Genomic DNA, 17,689 nt, shown 5'->3' on the forward strand with positions numbered 1-17,689 from the left:
TTCCCACTCAAAGGCATCTTAGGCCTTTCTTTCTTTTTTTTTTTCCTTTATTATTATTATTATTATTTTTACTTTCTTTTTTAATCTTTTCCTGAATGATTTCCACATGCAATGCAGTTGTGAGTGTGGGATTAGAAAAGTCGCTGTCGGGCTTTTTATAGAGAAGATAGAGCACGAATGGCTGGTCGAGGAGGAAACGATGTTACATTTGCAAGCGAGCTAGAGAACTATTCGGACGCCATAAGACATGCTGGTGAAAAGCTGTTCGAACACCTTATGAATCGGACTATTCAATTCGTGAATGTCACAGGGCTTAATGGTATTGGAAGATGGAGGATCATCGAATATGCAGCTCGAAAGTCGAAGGGATTTGATCTCTTCGACGTGCAGATAGAGGTAAAGATACCGAAAAGATATCTCAATCCTGAAAGAGTGCAGATGGAGATCGTGGAAAAGTTAAAATTGACAGGCAACGTTAATCTTGATGGCGTCCAGACCAAGTCTATTGTAGCTGCAGGCGAGATCTATAAATCGTTGGTGAAGCGGACGTTCTTGCTAATTGTAGGAGATGTGAGCGGTGAAATAAAGGTGGATTTGATGGGAATTCCCCTACCCAGAGAAGCTCCATATGATTCCAAGGTCGTTTTTGTGAGAGATCCAGTGATGCCGCCAGTTGCTGTGCCGCAATACAATGTGACCATCGACTTTGTGTAGTTGTCCGAAGACATGTTACTCGAAGAGGCCAGTGATGTGGCCCATTCTCCTGGCATCCAGGGCTACTTTGCTCCCGAAACCATTCTCCATTGCTTGCTGTTCTTCTGGTTTTTCTCAGATTATAACTACTCTGAAATATGTGACAAGGATTTGGATGGCGGAGGGAGTTATTATTAAAAGGGAGATAGAGGAAGATGAAGAATATGATTCCACGCTTGTGGAGATGTCCCGCATTCTATTGAGAGAGTTCGAGCTTCGTTCTCTGATTCAATTAACTGAAAGCAAAACACATTGGCAACTGCCGGATTGGGCCATGAAGAATGATCGTGGTCGTGATCTAGCAAATGCTTTAACTCATGGGAGATACAGGATTTACTTACCACCGAAGGGGAAATTATTGGACATCTATTGGCCAACGGAACTCCCTCTAGAATGCCACAAACTCTCCACTCTACAGCTCGGGGGGTGGAATAATTTCCACTCCGATTTCGAAACCATCATACCAGACCCTTTTTTTAAGCAAATGCAGGGCCTTCGAGTCCTGCGTCTTAATGAACTAGGTATCAAATCTCTGCCCTCCTCCATCGCCTGCTTACACAATCTCAGACTTCTCAGTTTATTTCAATGCCAACACTTAAACTCTCTCCCCACTTCCATTCAAGCTCTGCACAATCTCGAGTTCCTTGAAGTTGTCGAATGTTCTTCTTTCGAAACAATGCCAGATGATTGCTTTCGACAAATGACCAACCTTCGATTTCTCAACCTCCGTGGAACCAAGATCAGATCACTGCCTTCCTTTTTTTCCAAGCCGCGCACCATCCATAAACTCATCTTAACAGAATCCCCCTCTTTAATGGAAATCCCAAATGAGACCTTCGAATGTATGGAGCGGCTTCAGGTTCTTAAGTTGAGAGGTGCTTCTAATCTAAATTCTCTACCATCCTCTCTCTCCAAGTTGGTCAATCTTAGGCGACTCGTGCTATGCAACTGTTCTTCCCTAAAGATGAAGTTGCTGCCGCATTTACAAAATCTCTCCGCACTCAAGAAGCTTGATCTCGAAAACTGTAATTCCCTAGAAGATATTGAGGATGTTTCTACTTCTCTTGGAAATATCTTGCCAAACCTCCGAAAGCTCGATCTTTCCGGAATCGAGGCAATTTCACAGGTCTCCTTGAATGGCTGCCAAAGCCTAGAGTCTGTAAGTCTGAACCGGCTTAAAAACCTTCGAAAGCTCAATATTTCAGGTACCAAAATCAAATGCTTTCCCGAAAAAAATATGGTCGACACTGATCATCTAAGGCGCCTGGACTTCCAATGCATGAATCACCTTCAAGAAATTAAATGGGATGATCTAAGTACCGATCTTGAATATCTCAACATCGATCAATGCAACACAGAGGATAATAAATGGCAGGGAGATATAGTTGGGGCTCACATAAGGGTAAGTAATTACCATCTTTTACAGTCCTTAACAGCAGACTCAAAATTGTGGGGAGCAAAATGCTTCTCTCGTTTCCATATATGCATCTCTCCTTGTCAAGAAGAAAAACGTCAAAGGCGATTTTTATATGCAAACATGGGTTTCAAGACACAAATACCTAACTTACCTTCAGAAAGCCATTTCGATAGGCATTTAGAGATCCGAGGAGGCGATACTTCCCCCTACATTTCTACTCATTATTTTCTCATTCGAACGGAATTATTCAATCTGTGTGACAATGCCTTCGTCCATAGATTGTCGGATTTTTGCATTGTGGATGCAATAACAGAACTGAGAGAATGCCGGGTTGAGAGGTGCAAGAATTTGGAGAAATTTTTTGAAGGAGTGAATCTCAGTTCTGCCACTTTAAGTTGCCTCGAGAACGTATGGATGTCTAACCTTCCAAGGCTGAAGAGCGTGTGCGAGGGCAGATATGCGAGCCAAAGCTTCACACTCCTGAAACACATATATCTGGAGCACTGTCCGAGACTCATTGTCGTCTTCTCGTCAGGCGTATGCTTAACAAACCTGGAAACTCTGCATATCAAGTTCTGCACTAGACTGGAGGCAGTGTTTCGAGGGGTAGCTAAGGAAAAAGGTTCGCTCCAACGACTACATACCGTGTGTCTGTGGGAGCTACCAAAGCTGGAGAGTATCTGCAGTGACGTGTGCTTGGGGGCATTGAAGAAGCTGAGAGTGGGTGGATGTCCGAAGCTGAATAAGCTTCCTCTTCAAATCTCTAATGACAATGCTGCTGCTTCTACAACTGTTATCGGTGAGGGTGGTGTTAAGGTAGAAGGCGAGTTGGTATGGTGGGCCAGCCTCAAGTTGGAAGGAGACAACATCAAGCGCCTTGTCGACTTCAAAGAACGCCGACGTTTCAACAGGCGCTGATGAATTCTTCTCGCCATGTCTATTTTATTTCCTTGTGCTTGATTTGATTTCATTTGATTTGATTTGTGACAGTGTGTTTTTATTTTAATTTATTTGTGTGCAGGTTTGATTTTAGCTTATTTGTCGTCAATTGTTTTTATTTTATTTTATTTGTGTGCGTGTTTTGCTGATGACAGTGATAACTTATTTATGGTTGTACAACACTAACACATTCAAAAGGTTGGCCCACCACAAGATCACCAAGCTAATCCACTAATTAAGTGGGCCACATATGTTCTTTGGATATGATCATCCTCTGTTCATGGTTTTCTACATCACGGGATTTTAAATAACTGTAGTTTCTTGTAGATCAATTCTAGATGGACCCTTACGGAATAGAGAGGTACTAGCTCTGTGCCACAAGTGCCATGTGCCGTCCAGTGCCCGATCTACTTACACTATTCCACTAAGTACATTACAACGACTGTACATAATAAATTGGTCGAGAGTGCTTGAGGTTGCTTGAGGTTTGTTATGACATCTAAGCCATCTAACGGATGCATCCCAATATCACAACCCCACTAAACAAAAATCAGGCCGTTCCAACTGTGAAGTGGGACACACCATATATAAAACAATCTATACCAGCCAAAAACTCCAAATTCACATGTGGCCCTCCTGATGATTTGATCGGTAAGATTTTTGGCTCGGTGCTCCCACACGTGGCTACATGTTATGTGTTAATTGGAGTGGGACCCACTGAGCAGACAGCCTGCCCCAAGTAACGGACTATTCATTCGGCAGACACGGGGAGATGGATGAACCTGATCCGGTATTTCTCACAAATACATCACAAATTGATGCAGTTTAAAAACATTACTGAAGAATGGATGGTTTCGGAATTGGAACCCTTGTCTTCACCCATTAAGTGTGGGCCCAATGGATGGCGCAGATTGATTATTTGGATTGTCCGATTCTCCAAATGCAACTTAATGAAGTGCAACTTCGGGTGACATTCTAATTTTACTTGCACTGAAGACTAGGGTCAAGAATAGTCCAGAAAAGTTGGGGCTCAGAGAGGGCTGAAAATTGATAGATTCTTATTTCTCACTTCAATGTTCCCAACATATCATTGATCAAGTGGTTAACGCTCTAAGAAATGGACCTTTTAAAAAATGAAACCACCGGTCTACATTCAACATGAATCGGTTGCCTGACAAAGCATTGGAATAACCATATTTGAAAGGGAAGCCTTCTGTCTTTAGCGAGGAACGGGCAGATCTTTGTGGGGCCTACCATTATGTATCAGTTTATCCATTCCGCCCATGCCTTTTCTCATATCAATTTAAAGTATGCACCCAAAAATGAAGCAGATCTAATGTCAAAGTGGACCACTTGAGCATTAGCTCTACTTTAATTTTGGGCTCATACTTTAAAATGATATGAGAGAAGGGATCGATGGTGTGGATAAAAATATACATCACCGTGGCCCCCCATACAGATCTGCCTGTTCCTTGCTAGAGAGAAGGGGAAACGGATTGGCTACTCCCCTTGACACTAGCTTGGTGGCTGGTGGTTGGTGCTCTGTGGGCCCCACCATGATGTATGTATTTCATCCATTCTGTTCATCCATTTTTAAAGATCATTTTATGACTTGATCCCAAAAATGAGAGGTATATAAATCTAAGGTGCACCACACCACATGAAAACAATAGTGATTGGATATCCATCATTAAAAGCCATCTAAGGCCCGATGTACTGTTTATTTGACATCCAATACGTTGATTACGTCATACAGGCCCAGATGAAGGGAAAAACAAAAATCAGTTTGATCCAAAACTTTTATGGCCCCAAAATGTTTTTTAATGGTCGACGCTCATTCAACACTGTTTCCTGTAATGTGGTTCAATTAAGATTGGGATATATCTAACTTTTTGTAGCGCACAGTAAAATGATCTGTAAAAATATATGGACGGCATGGTTGAAACACATACATCATGGTGGGGCCCACGGAGCACCGACCATCAGCCATTGGCTGGTGTCAGGGGGGTAGCCAATCCGTTTCCGAGAGAAAGGTCTACTTCTATTTGAAGGACAAAAAGAGTTCCATCAGGTCAGGCTGAGCTACGTCATGTCGGGCTAAAATGATTTGAGCCTAACCTGACCCATAGTCCAAGCTGATAGGTCCAAGCCTGACCTAATGCTGCGACAGGCTCGTTAAGTCACAAAGGCTACCTGGCCCAATGCCACTCTTTGGTAGTTGAGTGGCCGGAGCCTGAGGATTGATGGTCTGCTAGTTGGCGCCCCAAGTAGCCTTCCCCACTCTTGGGTAGTTGAGTGGCAGAGGCTGAGGATATACAACAAGCTAGTGGGTGTCCGAAAAGCCAGCCTTCTTTGTGCTTTTGTTTTGACTGAGTCTGGAGGGGCAATGGTTCGGCTTGGAATCTGTTTAAACATGATAGCCTGGTCAGGTGAGCTCCATTTATAAACACCATTGGTGGAGTATTCTGCTGGTGGACCCATCTAAGGCCCAATTTACAGCATTTTGGCTAGCCATCCTCGGGTTCAATTTCTTGGCTTGAACTGGACCTGGAAACAATGCAACATTGCCTAGGTGCAATATTACAAAGCCCATGTGGCATCAACATTCCATATGCCATAAAATCAGGACCATTGTCTAGTTCCCGACACTGGATAGAAAATTCTTCAAAATATGCATCCATAGGAGTACAATTAAAATCCATCCAAACAGCGAACGTCAACACCATCAGAGTAAAAGAAAGTTAATTAATGGGCAACACAGACGACGGGAAAGTAAAGAAAAGTGATGAATTAAATTAAAACGAAGAAGAAGAAGAAGAACCGATTATACATACTAGATATCACTAGATTGATGGCTATGATCAATGAATCACCATGAGCTGTCTGGACATTGGCTTTGTCAGTGTTTTGATTCTTCCAGCTATAGCGTATGAACTCCTAGTTTCATGCATTGATCTAAAATTTCAAGAGAACCAACCATTGTGATTTGCATTCACCCATTTTACATTTTGGGACCTACTTCAATTATTAAAATAGAGAATGAATGCATGTAAATCAATTTACAATCAATGAGGGTGTGTGTAGATACACTAGCTGGACTGCACAGTCAGCACATCCAAGATTCCTTCATAGCCCCAAGCCTTCAATTGAGTGGACAAACAAAAAAAGGCCAATGCCAAAGTGTCGTGTCCTTTTCTGCCCCCACCATGGCCATCAATGCTTCTGCAAAACGCTCCAATTCTTCAAAATCCCAAATTGTCTAATAAATTTTGGAGAGGCGAGTTTCCAATTATATTGGCAATGGAAAGTTCCCTTGGAATACTCGGTTAGTAGATTTGGAGCCATGATCGGCCTATCCAATCCATTGATTAGATGGCCCATCATTGATGGAACTTTCTTATCAAATAAAACCCCTCAATCGATCAGCCCTAAACTTCCAATTAGTGACATGCAACTACATGATTGATAAGAAATGCACAAGCAAGAGACATTCAATGGAGGCGAAACCAAAAATTCAATGACTAAAATCCTATGATTTTAGAGATTTTTGGGGAATGATCCATCCATGATGGGAGTGTTAGGGGCCTTGTACAAAACCTTAAGATCTAGCCTCCCGAAACAAATCAGAATTATGGATAAGAAAGCAATGAAATAAATCAAAGCATAAATCATACACCACACAATAGATTTTTACGTGGAAAACCCTCAAAGAGGTAAAAACCACGGGACCTTATCCAGATCAACAATTCACTATGAAGTAAAACGTTACAACCTTCTTCACTCACACAGGAGTGGATAAACAATAAGAGAAACAAAGAAAACAGAGAGATTTCACCGATTACGAGGACGTAGAAGCGCTGAGATATAAATTGCACAGTAGATAACCTCTACGATCATAACCTCCCTTTTATAAGCTTCATTTCTCTCTTTCTCTCTCTCTCTCTCTCTCTTGCACCTTTAATAGCCCTCTTATGTTTTTCATGTAATTAGAAAAATCCTAGGAACCCTTATTTATAGTTTTAGGAAACTTCTTTCTGCATCCCAGTTGCGAAATGACTCAGATTTCCGCAATCCGTAAAATCGCCGAACGAATCTGCATAACCACGACCGATTGAGTGTCACCCAAGACCAGTTGAGCACCCCGAAGAAAAATAACCCAAAGTCGTTGGACTTTGAGTTGAGTCAGGGTTTGAATCCACGACTGGTCGTGCACCAGCCCTCGATCGGTTGTGTAGGGCTCACAACCGGTCGAGCATGGGAAAAAAACTCCATCAAATCTCTCCCTTTTTGACTTAGGAGGGATTTATCTTCTTCAAGCCAGTCTGGTTTGTACAAACCTCAAACTTGCCCTTGAGTAAAGCCTTGGTCATCATGTCTGACCTATTATCGTCTGTGTAGACATTCTCAAGCTGTAACACCTTCTGTTCTAAAGTATCCCTGATACAGTAATACCGAATCTCTATGTGCTTTAACTTGGAATGCTAACTTGAATTCTTGCTCAAGTGTATAGCACTCTAATTATTGTAATAGACCACGTGCTCCTCCTGCTTCAGGGTAAGTTCCTGTAAGAACCTCTTCATCAAAAGCATCTCTTTATATGTCTCTATAACTGCAATGTACTCGGCATCTGTCGTCGACAATGCCACCACCTTCTGTATCTTACTTTGCCAAGAAATCGCTCCCCTTGTAAATGCGAACATGAACCCCGATGTACACTTCTTGAAGTCTATGTCGCCTGCCATATCTGCATCTGTGTAGCCATCTAATACAAATTTTTCATCACCATATCATATGCTCAACCTGGATAAGCTTCTTAGATACTGCAGTATCCATTTCACCGCTGCCCAATGCTTTTTGCCAGGATTGACAAGATACCGGCTGACAACACCAACCGCATATGTTATGTTTGGGCGTGTACACACCTAGCATATATCAAACTTTCTACAGCTGATGCATAGGGTATCTATCCATCACTAGTGTCCCTCCGTATCATAAAAATTAATTTAGCTGGTCAATGTATCATGTGGGAGATCGTATTAAAGACACCTAGTTCTCTTCCGAAAATTTTACCCATATTTTCCAGCCTCTGATTTATTGGCAGATTGTCGGGACTGCTTGATAATAGAGTAGCCTTATATTTTGCTCCTATACGTCTAAACAGAGGGAAGCCAACTAAGTGACGGCTCCAACCTCTCACACGTGGTTCACATTGGCACATGTGGTAGCTTGTAGATGGGATGGCTTATAAACTCTTTCAGGAAAAAAGAAAAGAAGAAAGAAAATTAAGGATTGTTTGGATTCATGGAAAGGAGGAAAAGGGATGGTGTTTCCTGAGAAGCCTTATTTCTAATAAATTATGAAAACGTAAATAGTATTTTCTTATTTTTCAACAAATTTTGAGATATATTTTTAAATTTTTTGTTTGTCATTGTTTGTCAAAATAATATGCTTTCTTTTTAAGAAAGAGTTTCCAGATAGTCACTAGCATTGCTAGATTAGGACATGTGGAATATGTAAGGTGTTTGAATATTGATAGTGGACCGTGTGACTTGCTAAGCACATGTGGATACTTGAAGTTTGTTCACTCCCCAAGTATAGGGTTGTGATGTCGTAATAAACTCGGTAAGACCGAGGTCGAATCCACAGGGACTGAAACTTGTACGTTTCCTGAAACTAGGTAGAAATAGAACTAGACTAAGATATGATCTAACCAAATAGAAATTTAAGGAATAGTTGTGGAATAATTATCTAAAACTTTAAGGAATTCAGAGGAAGAAACTAGGGATTCAGAGGATCCACTTGTAGAGATCAGGGAGATCTTATGCCTGCATCAAGGATTATGGAAATCAACTGAACCTACTTGATCTGGTTTTTAAGAGATGAAAAGTATATGAATTAGAATGGATTCCATCATCTAACCATGCCCAGGAAACAAAGCCAACAACAGGATTAAACTAATTACCAACCAATCAACAATGTATGAGGATCAGGAAGGGTACTGTCATCCAACCATGCCCAGGAGACGATGGTGAACAACAGGGCTTCCTGACGTCATAAACATCCAAAAAGAAAGAAAAAAAAGAGATATTTCAAAGCTGTTGCAGACCCATTGTAATTTCAGTCACAACAGACCATTTAAAGACAAAAAAAATATTCCATTAATACAAATCAACTTCAGTTGAATGAAAAGCAGGAAATAGTATCTCCCATCTCGCCACAAGCTTCACCTCTTAGCCTTAGCTAAGAGGTTTAGCCACTCATGATTAGCCTAAACCCAAAACAAATAGAAAGAAAAAGAAAACGAAAAAGAGAAGAAAAATAAAGGAAAAAAAACTTCTTATCTTTAACCTCTCATCTTTCCTCTCTCTCGTTTTCAGCCCTGACGCTCCGGCAGCTCTCTCTCTGTTACAGCAGAAAACCCACGACCGAGCCCAACTCCAGCAGAAAACCCACGACCGAGCCCAACTCCAGCCGACCTCTATTTTTCTCCCGTTCAAAACCAAACCGAGCACCCCCTTCTCTTCTTTCTTCCGTCCTCTTATACAGAACTGTCGTCCGAGCCCAATTTCCGTCCTCCATGCGGAAGTCTTACGCACCAGAGACCATGTTGGAGTCGGAATGAAACGGCTTTCGCAGCGACAAGCGGAGGACTCGTGATCAACCCTCGTTTGGCTTGAGATTTTGGACGACTGATCTCCAAAATCAAAATCGGACTTCTTGGTGGTGGTCATGGCTGCCTGTTGATGAGAATGAATGGTTTGGATTGCTGATCCGATCACTGTCTTGATCAGGGAACGGTCCGGAAGTCCCGGCTGCGCGTAACAGGGCTTGCGCTGGGATGTTGGTGGAGGCCATGAATGATGCTGGAGAGGAAATCCACTCCGTCAGTTGGATTCGCCTCGGAATTCTGGTTGGAGATGGACGGTTTTGGTTGTCTGTTGATGCGGTGCACTGAATTTTGAATTTCACCGCCCATTCTGCGTTAAACGGCTAGAAACGTGCGATAGATTGCATGGTGGAGAAAAACCACCTAGGCGAGGGTCTTGGCCATCCTACAGATCAAATGGACGGTTTGGATCATCGAACTGAGGATTGAGTGGGGCCCACAACGATCTCCTGGTGGACACAGCGTCGGACGCTGTTTCTTAGAGGAAGAAGGACTCAGGTCAGCATATAGTTTGACCGGACTCTCCGTCCAGTGCGGCGCGGGCAGCGGTGCACTATGTACACCCGCTGTGCATACGGAGTCCACTGTGATGATCGTGAGCAATCCGCTCCGTCCATCCGCTTTGACACGTGGTTTAAACAGTCTAGAACAATTTTGAAGTATATCCGGATATCAGGCGGGCCCCATATAATGATTAAAGGGGCTGATCTGTCCGTTGGGCCACTTCTAGAGGGATCCAATGGCTGAAATTTGACGTGTACGGTTACTTTATGGTCCTCAGGCCACGTATGAAGTTTCGAACTGATCAGATGGTGGGAATCCTATGATTTTGCATTCTGGTTGACTTTCAGGCCACTTGAGCTTCAGTTTCTCAATTTTCGCGGACCCCTGGTGTATAATTCCGTCGCTCTTGGTCTTCTAGAGTCCGTTCCTTGCCTTGATACTCCTGGAGCGTCAAATCCATGCATTTACCACCCTTTTTCAGCCCATGCTCATAAATATACTCTGCATCACAAACATAATTAAATCAGGCCATTAAACGGTATCATGCTTGTAAAACTATGCAGCAACTGAGTCTGATATGCAATATTTGACCCTCAACACAACCCCCAACCAGCATTTTGCTAGTCCCGAGCAAAGTATGCGAAAAATAAGTTGAGAAATACAGGACAATTTTTATGAACTCAAGCGAAAAACACAGTCTAGATTCGAAAATTCTAAGATGCATGAATGTTGGATATTACTTCCTCCTGGAATCAAGTGCACAAAAAAATTTCATAATCAACTTTAAAGTATTTATGCATTAATTAGAACAATTCTAAACAATGAGTATCATGAGTGTATAATAAAATCTCGGCTTATCATCATTAAGAAATCCAATGGATAATTTTTATGATAACATTGATAATCAAAACAGTATTTAGGACACTCAAAACTTAAATCAGAATTTGCCTTTCAATTCCTTTTTTTTTTTTTTTTCTTTTATCGAGGGAGAGGAGAATTGAATTCACACCTATAGGGAGCAAACCTATGGTGAAAATTATTCGCCTAACCTTTTCCAAAGGTATCTCTCTCTCTCTCTTTTATTTTTATTTTTATTTTTATTTTTATTTTTTATGACGGGCAAATTTTCCAAGCTGGTTCCTTACATGCCTAGTGATTACCAAGTTAACCCTTTAATATCAAACTGAAATCTTAATGTGAAAGCGAGATGCGACATATGAACTCATAACTCAATCAATGTTTAAAACTTCCAATTATAGATTAATACTTCAAACTTAACTGTGAAATCTAATATAATAAATAACTGAATCTAAGAGTCATAAATTACCAACTTCACTTATCTTGTAATTTTAAATCCAAGATGGTTATCAAAATCACTTCAAATTCAACAAAATGTCAGAAAATTTTTAAAATTTTCACAACTTTTGTACAAGACCAAGAAACATGCTGATTAAGTGACCTAATCTCCCGCCCCCAACCTAAAATCTACATTGTCCTCAATGTAAAAGAAATAAGTATGCGATGCACATGGGACAAAAAGTAAATGAGAAGTGATGGAAAGATAATACCTGGATGAAAGAATCAAGAGGCTTTTCAAAGATTTCTACGTAAGAGCGGTCAGCACAAGAGAGAAACCAACAGAAGTAAAATAAAATAACAAAAATACAACCCTACCTATACCACTTTCGTAGGTGCTCTCGATTGCATTTAGCGTATGCAACAAACCTTTAAACCCCTAGGTTTCCCCTAGTGGACGAGTTGTAGTCTCGTGAGGGTTTGCAGTAATGTTACCCACAAACATTGAATTGACTATACCTCCATCAGACTAGGAGATTAATCCTGGTAAACAGGATCTATCAGAGGCATGGACATGTCCTCTGAATCAAATTTCTCGACAAATGGTTTCAATCGATGTCCATTGACTTTAAACTCCTTGCCATTGTCGGGATCTCTTATCTCAACGGCCCCATGCGGAAAAACAGTGACAACAATATAAGGACCGGTCAAACGAGATCGAAGCTTACCCGGAAAGAGATGTAATCGAGAATTGTACAAAAGGACCTTCTGACCAGGCGTGAATGATTTTCGCAAAATGTGTTGGTCATGAAATGCTTTCATCTTGTCCTTGTAAATTCTCGAATTATCGTACGCATCATTTCGGATTTCTTTAAGTTCATTCAATTGAAGTTTGTGTAGCGAGCCAGCGTTGTCCAGATTGAAATTAAAATTTTTGATCTCCCAGTACGCTTTATGTTCCAGTTCCACAGGCAAGTGACAAGCCTTCCCATAGACAAGTCTAAAGGGAGACATTCCAATAGGAGTTTTAAATGCAGTACGGTATGCCCATAAGGCATCGGTCAATCGGATTGACCAATCCTTACGATCTGGGTTAACCGTTTTCTCCAAAATGTGTTTAATTTCTCTATTAGAAATCTCAGCTTGCCCACTTGTTTGTGGATGGTACGGGGTGCTCACCTTATGAGAAATACCATATTTCTTCATTAAGCTCTCAAATGGTTTATTACAGAAGTGTGAGCCCCCATCACTAATGATGGCTCGAGGCGTTCCGAATCGAGAAAGGATGTTTTCTTTTAGGAATTTAATGACCGTGCGATGGTCATTCTTTCGACACGGAATCGCTTCGACCCATTTAGTGACATAATCCACGGCGAGCAAAATATACAGATTCCCAAACGATTGGGGGAATGGTCCCATGAAATCGATGCCCCAGCAATCAAATGCTTCAATGATAAGAATGGGATTCAAAGGCATCATATTTCGACGGGACAATGCACCCAATTTCTGGCAACGCTCATAAGCTTTGCAAAACTCATGAGTGTCCCTAAACATAGTGGGCCAGTAAAAGCCACACTGCAGAATCTTGGCCGTGGTCTTTTTAGCAGAAAAGTGACCACCACAGGCCTCTGAGTGACAGAAGGAGATGACGCTCTGATGCTCTCGTCTAGTACACATCTCCTTAGAATTTAGTCTGGGCAATATTTAAATAAATAAGGATCATCAGGAAAAGTTGCGCACCTCGGTGAAAAATTTCTTCTTATCTTACGCAGAGTCCACCGTGTCGGTATGGCACTGTAGCAAGATAGTTAGCAATATCAGCGAACCAAGGTGAATGGGAGACTCTGAACAGTTGTTCATCAGGGAACATATCATTGATATGGGTCGCCTCAAGGGAATCAGAGGTATTAAGGCGAGAAAGGTGATCGGCCACAACGTTTTCTACTCCCTTTTTATCTTTAATTTCCAAATCAAATTCTTGGAGTAGAAGGATCCATCGTATCAGGCGGGGCTTAGAATCATTCTTCGAAAGAAGATACTTAAGTGCCGCATGAACTGTATAGATAATGATCTTGGATCCGATCAAGTAGGACCTAAATTTGTCCAAGGCGAACACTACAGCTAAGAGTTCCTTTTCCGTAGTCGAGTAGTTCACTTGGGCAGGATTTAGAGTCCTACTCGCATAATGAATGACGTAGGGTCTATTATCTTTTCTCTGGCCTAGAACTGCTCCAAGAGCATAATCAGAAGCGTCGCACATAAGCTCAAAAGGAAGGTTCCAGTCGGGTGGCTGCATGATAGGTGCAGTGGTTAACGTGCCCTTAAGCTTGGTGAAAGCTTCCTGGCACTGCTCAGTCCACTCATACGGAGCATCCTTTTGAAGAAGATTACATAAAGGACGAGAGAGAAGACTAAAGTCCTTTATGAATCGCCTGTAAAATCCTGCGTGTCCTAAGAAAGATCGCACGTCTCTGATGTTCTTGGGTGGAGGTAGGTTAGAGATAAGATCGATTTTTGCCTTATCTACCTCGATTCCTTTGGACAAGATGATATGCCCAAGGACAATTCCCTTCTGAACCATGAAATGGCACTTCTCCCAATTAAGTACCAAGTTCTTTTCTTCACATCTTTTCAGTACACATTTAAGACTTTCCAGGCACTTGCTGAAAGATGGACCATAAACAGAGAAGTCGTCCATGAAGACCTCTAGATATTGCCCTACCATATCAGAAAAGATACTAAGCATACATCGCTGAAAGGTGGCAGGGGCATTACATAGTCCGAATGGCATCCTTCGATAGGCAAAGGTGCCGTAGGGACATGTAAATGTGGTCTTTTCCTGGTCTTCAGGGGCTATCTCTATCTGGTTGTAGCCCGAATACCCGTCAAGGAAACTGTAATAGGAATGACCAGCTAACCTTTCCAGGATCTGATCAATGAATGGTAAAGGAAAGTGGTCTTTCCTCGTGACGGTATTCAACTTCCTGTAGTCAATGCACATTCTCCAACCAGTAGTGACTCTAGTTGGCACGAGTTCATTATTAGCATTGGCTACGATGGTGATTCCGGACTTCTTAGGGACCACTTGAGTTGGACTCACCCATTGACTATCAGATATAGGGTATATAATACCCACGTCTAATAGTTTAAGAACCTCGGCCTTAACCACTTCCTTCATATTTGGATTTAGTCTACGTTGTGGTTGCCGAGCGGTTTTTGCATTATCCTCAAGATATATGCGGTGAGTACAAATCGAGGGATCGATTCCCTTGATGTCCGCTATCGTCCATCCCAGAGCTCCTTTATGCTCAATGAGAGTAGATATAAGCATACTCTCCTGTTCTTTCTCCAGGTGGGCAGAGATCACCACCGGGTATGTCTCATCTTGACCTAAATAAGCATATTTCAAATCAGAAGGCAAAGGTTTTAGGTCAAGCTTCGGCGGCTTGAGGTTAGACGGTAGAGGCACTACATCGGTTTGTGGTAATTCTTCAAATTGTGGCCTCCACCGGTTAACTTCAAGTACTGGTGCAGTATCAAGCAAGGCGCACGTCTCCCTAAGCATGTCATCACCAAAATCATGGGAGTGGGCTAGGCATGTCTCCAGATGGTCAAAGGATAAGGTCAGAGGCGTCGTATCTTCCACGAAAGAGTCAATCATGTTAATGTCGTGGAAATCGTCATCATCCTCTGCGTTGCTGCCGTTATTGAAAAAAATGTTTGACTCCAATGTCAAATTTTCAAAAGACATAGTCATGATACCATTCCTGCAATTGATAATTGCATTTGACGTGGCAAGGAATGGGCGACCAAGAATGACAAGAATCTGAGTGCTCATGTTATTGATGGGTTCGGTGTCCAGGATGATAAAGTCTACAGGATAGTAAAATCTATCGACTTGGACTAACACATCCTCAATTATCCCTCTTGGTACACGAATAGAGCGATCAGCAAGTTGTAGTGTGGTTAGGGTGGGTTTTAATTCACCCAAACCTAACTGTTTGTATACCGAGTAGGGAATCAGATTGACGCTCGCTCCTAAGTCAAGAAGTGCGTGATCAATTCGATGGTTCCCGATCACACATGATATGGTTGGGCTACCGGGATCCTTGAATTTCTGTGGCACGTCTTGCTTCAGGATGGCACTTACTTTCTCAGTCAAGAAAATTTTCTTTTGAATAATTTTCCGTCTTTTGGTCGTGCATAAGTCTTTCAGGAATTTGGCATATGAAGGTATCTGTTTAACGACATCAAGTAGAGGAATGTTGACTTTCACCTGTTTCAACACCTCTAGGATATCCTGAGAGTTAGAGAGAGGTTTTGGTGAAACCAACCGTTGGGGGAATGGAGCAACTGGCTTCTCTAGAAGTTCTGGTTCTACTTTTTGTGGGGCATCACTGGATCCATCATTGTTGTCCTCTTCTGGTTCTTGAGGCTTTTCGGGCCGAACCGGAAGAGTTTTATCAATGATCTTCCCACTCCTAAGAGTGGTGATGGATTTAGCATGCCCCATCTGATTTGAAGAGCTGGGATCATTATTCTCGTACTGCGGTTTAGGATTGGGGAGAGGTTGTGCAGGAAGCATCCCCTTTTCTATAACCGTCATACGAGAATCTATCTTTTGCATAAAATCTGTAATTCCCCGCATTGCCTGAGCCAGCTCTTGTATGGGATTTTGAACCGGTTCCTCTTGAGGTTTCACTTGATTTGGATTTTGATTGAAGAAACCTGGAGGAGTCGCCGTTTGTCCATTCCTCCAACTAAAGTTGGGATGATTTTTCCAGCCGGGATTGTATGTGTTGGAATTAGGTCCAGTAAAAGGTCTTTGATAATTATTTACGGCATTGGCTTGTTCATTCAACACTCCTCGAAAGGCAGGTATTGTAGGACAGTTTTCAGTTGTGTGAATGTTGCAATCACAGATGCCGTAAACAATTTCATTGACCTTATCCTTCTTTCCTTCCAAGGCCTCAACTTTCCTTATGAGCGTAGTCACTTTACACTTGAGATCATCCTCTTCTTTCAAGAGATATAATCCACCTTTCTCCTTTAATTGAGTCGGCCTAGACGTGGTGTCCGCCATTGGGTAATAGTCCCATGATTGTGTTTTTTCAGCCAAACTGTTGAGGTAGTCCCATACCTCATCGACATCTTTATTAATGAACTCTCCATTACACATTGTCTCGACCATTTGGCGCATGGAAGATGTCAGTCCATCATAGAAAAAATTTGTAATGCGCCACGTTTCAAATCCGTGTTGTGGGCATGAACTGACCAAGTCTTTGAACCTTTCCCAACATTGGAAGAATGTTTCATCTTCCTTTTGGGCAAAGTTCATGATTGCTTTTCTGAGGGTAATCGTTTTATGATGTGGGAAGAATTTTTTATGAATTCCCTCTGCATGTCGTTCCATGTGCCAATGGATCTAGGACGCAGTGAATGTAACCACGTCTTAGCTTTCTCTTTTAAGGAAAAAGGAAAGAGTTTCAGCCTAATTGTATCCTCAGATATATTAGGAAAACATAATGTAGCTATTATCTCATCGAACTCTTTCAAATGTAAATATGGACTTTCAGATTCAAGTCCATGGAATTTGGGAAGGAGTTGGATAACTCCTGGCTTGATGTCCATTTGTCCTATATTTTTAGGAAAAATCATGTATGAGGGCATACTCACTCCCGCCGGTTGTAGATAATCTCGTAAAGTACGAGGCGGGGGTGCCTGTTGCACCTCATTCTCATCTTGGGTATCCTCCACCCTAGGTGGAAGTAGAGGAGGTTGGTCTTCAGCCATAACCTCAGTTAACTCAGGGGATTTCGAGCGGTGTCTAATCCTGCGATGGATAGTCAACCCCTCAACCAATCCTCCTTCAGTTAAGAGACGTCGAGTGTCGTCACGGGCCCACTTGGGCATGAAAACACTCGCAGCCCTCAATTAAAAACTTAACCCTAAGAAAGGAAAAGAAAATCTAGCAAGAAAGAGAGAGTTGGAAAGAAATTACCAAATTGAAGCCCCTAAGTTAAGGACCTGCAAAATAAAACAAAAATAAGTTAGATTCTAAAAAGGAGAAAAACAATCCTTTAAAAGAAAGATAACAGTAAACTAATTTCTAA

The 17,689-nt window shown here is 41.9% G+C and overlaps 1 protein-coding gene and 1 non-coding gene across 2 annotated transcripts; both read left to right on the forward strand.

Annotated features, from left to right (window-relative positions):
- The first annotated feature begins 438 nt into the window (after positions 1-438).
- Positions 439-3,088, forward strand: LOC131220308 (putative disease resistance protein At4g19050). The gene is made up of 2 exons (XM_058215259.1): positions 439-693; positions 833-3,088. Exons 1-2 carry the CDS (start codon positions 439-441, stop codon positions 3,086-3,088), a joined length of 2,511 nt encoding a protein of 836 aa, XP_058071242.1.
- Positions 3,089-16,825: 13,737 nt separating this feature from the next.
- LOC131222021 (small nucleolar RNA R71) lies at positions 16,826-16,932 on the forward strand. Its single transcript, XR_009159731.1, has one exon. It is a non-coding gene; the product is annotated as a small nucleolar RNA R71 (small nucleolar RNA).
- Positions 16,933-17,689: the final 757 nt, after the last annotated feature.

Source organism: Magnolia sinica, chromosome 12 (assembly GCF_029962835.1).
Source record: "Magnolia sinica isolate HGM2019 chromosome 12, MsV1, whole genome shotgun sequence".
Lineage (NCBI taxonomy): Eukaryota > Viridiplantae > Streptophyta > Magnoliopsida > Magnoliales > Magnoliaceae > Magnolia > Magnolia sinica.

Bases quoted from the DNA above. Each gene is read 5' to 3' on its own strand.
- LOC131220308 (XM_058215259.1), top strand. From the start codon at position 439: ATGGAGATCGTGGAAAAGTTAAAATTGACAGGCAACGTTAATCTTGAT. The intron at 694-832 runs GTGACCATCGAC...GGTTTTTCTCAG, and splicing joins TTGCTGTGCCGCAATACAAT to ATTATAACTACTCTGAAATA.